This window comes from Athene noctua, chromosome 1 (assembly GCF_965140245.1).
Source record: "Athene noctua chromosome 1, bAthNoc1.hap1.1, whole genome shotgun sequence".
NCBI classification, from domain to species: Eukaryota; Metazoa; Chordata; class Aves; order Strigiformes; family Strigidae; genus Athene; species Athene noctua.
In genome coordinates this window covers 144,302,548-144,313,135 of record NC_134037.1, presented here as the reverse complement: position 1 = coordinate 144,313,135, position 10,588 = coordinate 144,302,548, and the positions used below count along the sequence as shown (strand labels likewise).

Below are 10,588 nucleotides of genomic sequence, written 5' to 3'. Positions count from 1 at the left end.
TCTAGAGCAGGTCAGATCTCCAGCAACTAACCTACTACTTGTTCTTTGAGGCTGACCTACCTACACCCTCCACACACATTTTTCTTTTTATGAGAAAAATGCAGGAGCAAGGCTCCTGTGCTCACCTGCCTTCATTACAGTTGAGGGGATTTCAAAGGGAACTCTAGAGAACTGCAGGCTACACAGCTTAAAATAAATTTATCCAGAAATGCCCTGTGCCCTCAAAGCAACAGAAGCGGGGAAGTCCCAGGGACATCTTCCTGTCCTTATTTCATGAAAATAAAGGAGACGCTTGCGGGGCTTGAGCGATACTTTATATTAGCTTACCCTATAACTCACACCTACTGAGGTGGGGAAGTTCTATATTTATCCAAATTTTACTGCTTCTTCAGTGCACTGGGGAAATTTAGAGAAGAAAGAAGAAAATGATGTAAACGTCTGGAAAACAGGAGGGCTGCTTCTTTGGAAGAGACAGAGCAAACTAGAGCTGAGGAAGGAAAGGATGGTTCTGAAGTAGTAGGTGAAGACCAGGGGTAACCTCAGGGGGGACAGGCAAATGGAAAGTACACCAGGCAGACCAGCAATGGCAAAAAAATTCAAAGTCTTTTTATATACGTAGAAGAACAAGACACAAAAAGCCCTTTCTGCCCTATTCTGTGCTCTCGTGTCAGCCATGTCTTGTATAAGGACCTGGCTCAGCTCAGCAATTTCTGGTGGGTTTTGTAAAGTTCTTTGTACGTCACCTTCTCCAGAGCTGGTGGTGGCTGAGATGACATCAACTCTCTGGCGTTACAAAGCCTCTGAAGTTAGTGAGAAGGAGAGTAAGTAGAGGCCTCTTGTCCTAAAATCCAGAGAGTTCCTTGTTCCTCTCCTTTTGTTTCTTCACCTGCAATACACCCTGCATGCTGTTGGAAGAAGCAATCTGAAATCCCTTCTGTCACAAATGAGGTCCATTCTTTATTCTTTCCTCTGCCTTCTGGATAGACTCACTCTGCTGTTAATATATTTCTTAGTTCTTCCCTTGATTTCTGGACTAACGACCTCTTTAAGCAGAACCATTTGAGCTAGTAAACAATGAAACTTGTACAGGTTTAAGGAAAAGAATATGATACAGCTGGTGCAAATTGCCATTATTAAACAGGGAAAGAAAAAAAAAGCTTTAGAGGATGGCTGGAGTCAGTGACACAGATTCCAGTAAAACAAAACCCACTAAGTTTTGCAGGGTGTGTTGCTTCCTGGATGCTTGTATCAGGACTGTGAAGCTTGGATAATTCAACTCCTTTCTTGCTTGGCTCTTATAAATTAGCATACGCCCCTTAATCATCATATTCAAGCGACGCTTCCTCAGGTCATGAACGCTCAAATAGGTCTACTAGGAGGTCCAGCCTGGTCCAGAGGATGTGCCACCAGCTGTCATTTTGCTAGTGGTTCAACCACATGACCATGGACAAATCACATCTTTTCTCTCTCAAACTTACTTCTATAAACCAAGCAAATGCTAAACAGTTTATAGTTTGAAATCTTGCTAATTTCTCCAGTGCAAACTGCACTGCATTTCCCAGCAAAGGAAGTGAACCCTGTGTGGGGACGTAAAACCACAGAAAATTTCTGGTGTCCTTTCATGTGGCCAGACGTTCTACATTTTGCTTTGTTTTCCATCTCTAGAATAGCTGTGTAAAATGGAAGATGCCTTTAATTAAATTTTAATTATTATATTTTAATTAAAATTTAAACTTTGCTGTAAAAGGGGCTTTGGATGGACTTAACAGGAGTGGGGGTTGTTGAGCATCACACAGCCGTGCACCTTTGGTACATCTAAGATATCCATGGCTCCTCCCTTCTCTTGTTTCCCAGTGAAACCTGTTTCTCTTTTTATGTTAATAACTGTTCATGTCCCTCTCACTTATCTTCATTCCTGTGCCTTTTCTCTGCATGAGAGCTGAGCATCCTGGCAGCCAGGGGCTGTGGATACTAGTGGTTGTGCGGGACCTGTGCATATTACACAAATCAATATACTTGCACCTCAGACAGTGCAAATACTAGTTTCCTAGGGATGAGTAACTGGGAAAAAAATCAGTTTGACAGTCAGGAAAGAAGGATATTTTGTCAAAGAAAGGTGAGACCATCATTACAATTTCTTACATTTGTTTCTGCCATCCCACATTGTCTCCTTCAGCTCTTAGGACAGGCACACTGAAAGCAAGCTTGGGCATGTTACCTGGGTCTTGTTAGTGAGGCTGGCTCTGGGACAGCTTTGGTCTCAGCTTTTTGTTTTGTTTTGCTTCTAAAGCTGATAATACTTTTCCTTCTGAAAGGAAACAACACAATTACTAAGACTGAAGGAAATAATTAATCCAGTTTCACCAGGAAGAATCAAAGAGCACTTCTAAACTCCTACCTGAAGAGTAGTGAAAAACAGGTCATCTGCCCTGTAGAAGTCTGGTACTAGACTGTTTTTAAAAAAGCCCTCAAGTGAAATGTTCTGGAAAAATTGAGACCTTTTCTATCTATTTGTTTTCGGAGTCCTTGGTCCACATTTAATCATGTTTTCATTTTTCATTCTCAGTCGCCAAAGTTAAATTTTAAAAAAACTACACTCTTGCACCAAGGATAAATCATGTACTCACTGCCAGAAGTATGGAGGGGAGGCCATTCCTCTCCCACTCCTTCAGCAGGTTCTGAACCACTCAGCTGGAGTACCACTGGTTTTTATCTCACAGCACTGAGCTTACACATTTCTTTTCACAATTTTCATTTCCAGGGAAAGAGTTATTTTCAAAAAGCAGAAGGTAAACTCACTCACCTCTTCATTTGTTGATGTGTCTTTACATATATTGATGGCTTTCAATCATAGCCACAGCTGAAGATCACGTACGTGTTGACTACCATGGAAAAAAAACACATAGAATTTCTCTGGAAAGAAGTAAAATTAATGATCATTTAATCTCAGAAAATCTCAGGAGTGTCAGGTTGAAGCCCCCCATTGTTACCTACATGCATCTGGCATGACAAACTTCAAGGCAAACTGAATCAGCATGTGATATTCAGATTGCAGGAAACAGTTGTCCTTTAACTGCTGAGCAACTCTTGGTTCAAACAACACTTGAGATTGACTTCTAAAGGTCCCTTAGCCAAGAAGTCTAAGATATTTTTCTAAAGATCTATTGACCAAGAAGCCCAGCTGCAGAAAATCCAGTTCTCTCAGGAGGCAAACCTGGGCAGAACTTATCATAGGGATTTAGGCAGCTCAGATCCCTTCCATTCCCTCTTCTCCCCTAGCACATCTTTTATCCATCACAGGCCAGCCTAGCAGATTGGAGAACAGACTTGGGAACTTTGCCACATTTCCTCCCCCGGTCCTTTCCAAAAGCTCTTTTTCCAGAAGAGCGAGGTAGGACAAAAAACAAATGCCCAGTTCCTTCTGTGAGTCCCTTTCAATACCTTCTCTTCCAGCGACCACACTCAGTGTCTGCTGCAGGACAACCCTCATAATGTAATTTTGTTGTATTGTTCCTGAATATCTTTGGATACAGTGGCTGTAATTTCTTGACACCTGAGATAGGGTTGCTGGATACTGAAAGACTGTTTGAAAGTTCAGAGAAAAAAAAAAAAAAAAAAAGAGCACTTGTTCGTTACTATTTTAATGGGAGACTCACTGGAAGCATTTGCACGTTCATTCCCGATCGCTCCCGCTAGAGGGTACTCTGCTATTACCAAAGTGCTCTGTGCTGAGGCTGCACCGTGACACGAGCTGTTAGCAGAGCCTTTGCAAAACACAGAATGGTTTGGGTTGGAAGGGACTTAAAGACCATCTAGTTCCACCCCCTGCCATGGGCAGGGACACCTTCCACTAGCCCAGGTTGCTCAAAGCCCCGTCCAGCCTGGCCTGGAACACTGCCAGGGAGGGGGCAGCCACAGCTGCTCTGGGAAACCTCTGCCAGGGCCTCACCACCCTCACGGGAAAGAATTTCTTCCTTATCTCTAATCTAAATCTACCCTCTTCCTGTTTAAAACCATTACCCGTTGTCCTATCCCTACACTCCCTGATCAGGAGTCCCTCCCCACCTTTCCTGTAGCCCCTTTCAGTACTGGGAGGCCGCTATAAGGTCTCCCCAGAGCCTTCTCTTCCCCAGGCTGAACACCCCCAACTCTCTCAGCCTGTCCTCACAGGGGAGGTGCTCCAGCCCCATGAGCATCTTCGTGGCCTCCTCTGGACCCACTCAAGCAGGCCCATGTCCTTCTGATGTTAGTGCCCCCAGAGGTGGACACAGCACTGCAGGTGGGGTCTCACCAGAGCAGAGCAGAGGGGGAGAATCCCCTCCCTCGACCTGCTGGTCACACTTCTCTGCATGCAGCCCAGGACACAGTTGGCTTTCTGGGCTGTGGGCACACATTGCTGGCTCATAGTCAGTTTTCCATCCACTAACATCCCCCAGTCCTTCTCCTCAGGGCTGCTCTCAATCCACTCATCACCCAGCCTGTATTTGTGCTTGGGATTGCACTGACCTATGTGCAGGACCTTGCACTTGGCCTTGTTGAACTCCATGAGGTTTACATGGTCCCACCTCTCCAGCCTGTCCTGGTCTCTCTGGATAGCACATCTCTTCCCTCCAGTGTGTCGACCGCACAGCTTTGGAAAGACATTTCTAACACAACTTGTGTAATGAAACAGAGCTGGAAGGGAAACTTCCCATCTTGAGCCCTTAAAAACATAACTTCTTTCAAAATACCCATCTTGGTACAGTTCCACAGATCATGCTGCATCTGTAGCACAAATCCTCCTGCCTGATTACTTGTGAAACGTCAAACGGTGTCCCAGGACATGTCATCTACTCACCAGCTTGTCTGGCTTGCCCCTTGCTGGTGCTTGCATGCTCACCGGTGCTCGCTCCAGATGCTGCACCAGGGACACACAGGCTCTGACCCTGGCCCATACTGGTGGCTGGCACCTGGTTTCTGTCACTCAGATCTTCCCAGGTGCTGGCATCAGGCCCCCATACATACATGCACACTGGCTTGGGAGTCCTTCACCCAAGAAAAGAGTTAGAAATGGAGTTTAATGAGAAGATGGGACAGACTGTGGTGACCAGGTGCTGTTGTGGCCAGACAAGTGTACAGACCAGCCTCCTGTGTACGTGCAACCAGAGCCTTTGATCCATTTATACCTCCATTTTCCCAGGCTTTTTCATCCCCAAATCCCCTTAATTCATCCATTTCTCACCTTTGGTTCCTTCCTGTCATGGTTCACACCCAGCCGGCAGCCATAAACCACAGAGCCACCCTCTCACCCTCCCTCATCTGTGGGATGGGGAGGTTTTGGAGGGATAAAGGGAGATTTGTAGGTTGAGATAAAAGCAGTGTAATAACTGAAATCAAATAAAACAATAACAATAATAGGAAGGACAAATGGGTAATGCACAATGCAATTGCTCAATACCCACCAAATGATACCCAGTCTGTTCCTAGTTATCACTCACAAAATACAAAGATCCCACAGTCACAATCCTGGAAGTGAGAGACAACCCCTGCCCTTCCTGCCCTTCCCTCCTCTATATACTGAGCATGACATTACATGATATGGAATATTTCATTGGCCAATTTGGGCCGGTGCTCTGGCTCTGCTCCCTTCCAGCTTCTTGTGTACCTGCTCATGGGCAGAACACAGGGGCTTGGAGAGTCCTTGATCTCTCAGCAACAACTGAAAACAACAGTGTATTATCAGCATGCTTCTCATACCACATTCCATACTGAACCCCAAGCACAGCACTCTTCTAGCTACTAAAAAGAAAAATTAACCCTATCCCAGACAAAACAGGACACTCCCCTAAGCATCCTATAGTAAGTCCCATGCAATCCCAGAACGCTCTTCCCTTGCATCCCGTCATGTGTCCGTACCCCTTTAGGCAATGACCCCCCTCAGTTCAAAAGGTGCTTCACTTTATGACTCATCTGGAGGGGTTTCACAACCAGACCTTGGTGCTGAGGATCTCCTGGGACATCCATGGGAGGGGACTGGGCAAGGTGCACCTTCCTCTCAGTCCTAAGAGTTTGAGGTCCCCACCTGCCCTTGGGCCCCTGTGCTCCTCTGGGCCTGTGAAGGTGGGTCTTTCGCGGGATGATGTCTCTCCTTCCTCTCCTGGGCTGGGGACCAGCCAGGGTCACGTGTTATTTGGACTGTTCCACCTGCTGTTGTCTCTCTGTCCTCCTTCAGGGGTGTGCAGCCGGGTTCCTCGACACATAACCCAACAGGTCCTCTCTCAGATATGCCATGGACCTTGTTTTTCAGGTTCTCTGCTTCCTCTGAAAACAAGTGCCTGCAATATTTTGTCTTTCTCGGGTTTCTTTTCAGACCTGGTAGCCTTTTGTGAAGTGAGGAGCCTGGTGTCTGTTTCTGCAAAAGACCCAGCACAATGATGTTGTAACCATGACAAAGCTCTACATTATCTGGCAGATAGAAGTGACGAGAAGAGAAGAGGGCTCCCATTCCCAGCACAGGGCTAGCAAGAGCTTGCAAGGAAGACAGAGAATCTGAGAGAGATCAGAGAAAAGTGGCTAGTGGGGGTGACTCTCAGCTATGGCCACTTACTGGTTTGGTCTGTGGATGCCACCAGCCCTCCAGAGCACCCTCATGGCTGTGTGACGAGCAGGACAGTTGTTCCTGGGGATACTTCTGCATGAGGCTGCTGGTTACAGCACCTGAGGTCTGCAGCGCTCCCTCACCTTTGTCCAGAAGGGACATCCCATTTGTCGTCCTGGGCATTTCCAGTACCTCTTTCATGTCTTTTCACCTAACCATTGACTAACTTTTCTTCCCCATGCTCCAGGCCTTCCCCAGCATTGGTAGAGGTTAGATGGGGCATGTATGGAGTCATCTACCTGGTGTGGCTGTCCCATGCAACAAAGACATGGCAGCAGGAGTGGACCCTGGCTCTCAATGGAAGGCTTTTGTCACATTCCTGGTAAGTGTTGCCAAGGCTTTTGAAGGATGTGAATATTTACTGGAAGCCTTGGGCATTTGCATTACCTCATTTTGATAAACAACATTCTGGTCCTTTGGCGTGTGCAGGCTCATGACTTTCTCACTTAGGTCTTGGTGTAAGCCTTTCTCCTTTGCAGGTGTTCTAAGTGCAGGACATCTCTTCAGTCTGGGGAAAAAAAACAACCCAACATTAACAAGTCACATAATGCTTAGAAATATCCTGGCACTTAGAGTGACTCTTGCTATTTTAAAGATGCTGTTACCACCTGGATAAGTTTCCAGGGCAGGTCTATAAAAACACCAACAGGAAGCAGAAGGACAAATTGCAAGGTAAACACAGGCAAGCCATGTCATTTGCAAGAAAATGGAAATTATTCTTACTTTTTCCTTTCTCTGTAGATGCAATATATGAAGATTATGAAGAACACCACAGCCGCGATAATTATGCAATTCTGAACACCTGCAAAAGGAAACCAGTAAGTTCACATAGAACACAGAGGGATGTCAAAATGTTTCTCATGTCCTCTTCCAGAGGCTGGGACCGAAGTGAAATCTTAATCAGTTTGTGCTCATTCATTCTGCAAAGAAGAGAAAAGAACAGTGTAACAATGTAACATTGTGGTAGGTGAGGAATGATTTTTTTTTTTTTTTAAATAAATACTGACATTGTCTTACATTTCTCTGGTATTAGGGGAAAAGAAACCCAGCATTTTTACTCTTGATCTATTGGTGTTTCTCTTTCTGTATGAAGAAGTTTTATCATGAGAAAAGTCTCCCATCCTTCCTAAGACATACCCTCCTGCAAAATCTTCCACCTGAAATGTTCCCCAGCCAGGGACCTTCTCTGCTGGTACCCTCCAGCTGTGGATAATGGTGGAGAGCTGATCACATCTGCTCTGAATAAGTGATTATGTAGAATATAAAGAGACATATGTACACACAAATCTACATAATAATTTTATATCTATATATGCACACACCTACTATACAGACACAAAGATATCACAGGGAGGAGTCTTCTGGATGGTTTCAAGTCATGAAATCTTCATCTAACATGAGGTCTGAACCCCCAGAAAGATGTCTAGCGAGACCTATGTAAGTACAAGCTGCACTCCCACAATTGCTGATACTTCCCTAAGCGCTCCCCACTACATGTTGCACCTCTCCATACAAGCACAGCCTACCTTCTCTTCCTTTTTCTGGGAAAACTGCCTTAATTTTCCTTCCCTGCGGGTGGTCAAGGAGGCAAGCCAAGGCACTGAGGTGATTGGTAGAGATGGTAAGTCTGTTTGTCACCTTTACCGTTCCGTTTGCATTTTGGACATGGCGTATTTCGGAGGACTCATCCAGGTCCCTGTCTTCCACCCAGGTGATTTTCGGGGCAGGTTTTCCTGTTGCTGAGCACACTGCAGTGAAGAGACCCTTGGTGGGCAGGTGGGAAACATGTTCCACTGTTAGCTCAGAAATCGCTGAGAGCAAAAAGAGAAGGTACTTTTTACTCTGTGATGAGCTTATGGTCAAACCTGGACGGGTCACCTCTCTGAATGGGGGTTCTTATCTGAAAGCATCTCCTGGATTATTTACCTTCACCTCATCTGAGGAAAGGTGTGGCAATTCTGGACACTATCTGCCAAGGAGATGCTGCTGCATGGAAAGTCTCCATGCAGTGGAAGGGATAATGCCTCACCCAACTCCTGACTACATCAGAACTGTCCTGAGTGCCAGAAAGAAAAAAAACTTACTTTGGATGTTGAGGCATATATCTGCGCTGACAGAGCCGTGAGGGAACACATTGAAAATGCATCTGTAACAGGACTCATCCTCGAATGTGAGATTTTGGATTGTGATAGCTGAGGCCTTCAGGCTTGCTGTAGTGAAACGCACCTTCTTCTGAAATGACCCTATCAGCTTTGGCCCATGGTTTGTGCTATAGGTGGCTATATTCTGGAAGGAAGACCCGTTTCTCTTCTGCCAGGTGACTTGCAAAACTTCCACTGAAGACGAGAAGTTGCAACAGAAATTTGCCTCTCCACCAAGGGCTGCTGTAATAACACTATCAGCTTTCACAGCTTCCTTCAAACCTAGGAGCAAAGCAACCCCCAAAATCAGAGCAAGAAGAAAAGCAAAAGCTTCCAGTCACATCTGGCAGAGCACTGGAGCAAAGAACTCCACAGTGAGGCCATGTTGCACACTGGGAGACCTCAGACAACCTTGGTCTCATGGTTGGCCACCACATCATTAGCCTATGCTGCACATTTCCTGTGGTGAGGAGGAAGGTGGTATGGGAACAGAGGGCAGGCAGGCTCCTTAACAAGCACAGCAAACTCAAGCCCTGGGCTTGTCTGCCTGCTTTTTTCCAGTGTGCTACTCTTAGCTGGCCTTTGCCCCCAGGAGCTCAGATTTGTCCTCCGCAGACCTGACACACAGCAACCACCCAACATGCGCCTGAGTGCATCCCTGCTCCCCTCTCACTGGCACCTACAGGGGTGCAGAGGGGGCAGAGCAGCCCAGGACACCCCACAGCTGGGAGACAGTGCAAACAGTTACAGAGGGATATTCCCCTGCTCCAGCCTCTCCCACAGCCCAGAAATACAAACCTTCTCGACCCCTTGTGCTGAGGAACTCATCAGCACTTAAAAAGAAAAGGAACATAGGTGCAAACACAGACTGCCCTGTGCCCTCTGACCTGCATTTCCCAATTTTGCTGCTGACCAGCCCCCAGATTACAAGCCACTATTTCAGCTATCAGTTAGTATTTTTCAGTAAGGATGGCATCTGGGTCTCTCTGCTTGCCAAGAAAGGCTGATGTGGCTCCAGAGTTAACCTTGTGCAGGGAAAAGGCGCTCCACTCACCCATCGCCGGCTCCTCCGGCTGGCAGCCTCCACAGAGCAGCAGCAGGCAGATTTCAGCCCAGCGAAGAAGGGGGGAAAGCATCGTGGGACAGAACAACCGCCCAGGAAAGCTCACCCCCTTTTCCAGCATTCCTCAGAGAGCAGCCACATACCCAGGAGGACAGTGAAATTTGGCGCCTTTTGTCAAAGCGCTCCTCGAAGGCCAATCAGCAGCGTTGGGTTGGCGGGGAGCAGCCAGTCACGTGGGAATTTTCACCTCAATCTCTCCCCGGGGGGGTCTGGTCAATCATTAATCTCAGCAAGATGGCTGAGCAATAGCACAACTTCGCCTCCCTGCTGACAGCACTGGTTACCAGAGCTGGAAATAAACAGCGCCCTCCCCTTTTTTTTTCCCCAGCAGCAAAGCTTGCTGTTGCCCCCATGAGTCCCACGCTGCTGAGCTCCTCTGTGAGTGCCATCAGGTCTTGTACCTTGCAAGGTGTAAATGTGGGATCTTCCTGGTTAGCAGGGGTGGTGGCTGGTGAAGAAGGAAGAAACGAGGGGCCAGAGGCCCCTGACAGCCTCCTCTCCCTTTCTCTTTGGCAGGGAGGTGCTGCCTGTGGATCACCGCCTCTGCAGCTTGTGGAGCACCATGCTGGGCACCACTCCTGGGTCCTCAGGGCGGTCGCTTTCCTCCCCTGGATCTGGCACACAGGACTCACAAGCAAGAACAGATGATTCTCCACCAAGAGGGCAGCATGGTGACACCTGCAGGTG

At 47.0% G+C, this 10,588-nt stretch overlaps 1 protein-coding gene across 1 annotated transcript; it reads right to left on the bottom strand.

The window, feature by feature from the left end:
* Nucleotides 1-6,040: 6,040 nt before the first annotated feature.
* Nucleotides 6,041-9,836, bottom strand: LOC141958067 (nectin 1a-like). Its single transcript, XM_074900567.1, has 5 exons — nt 9,833-9,836; nt 8,722-9,060; nt 8,282-8,448; nt 7,025-7,174; nt 6,041-6,391 (listed from the first exon to the last, which is right to left on the bottom strand). Exons 1-5 carry the CDS (start codon nt 9,834-9,836, stop codon nt 6,041-6,043), a joined length of 1,011 nt encoding a protein of 336 aa, XP_074756668.1.
* Nucleotides 9,837-10,588: the final 752 nt, after the last annotated feature.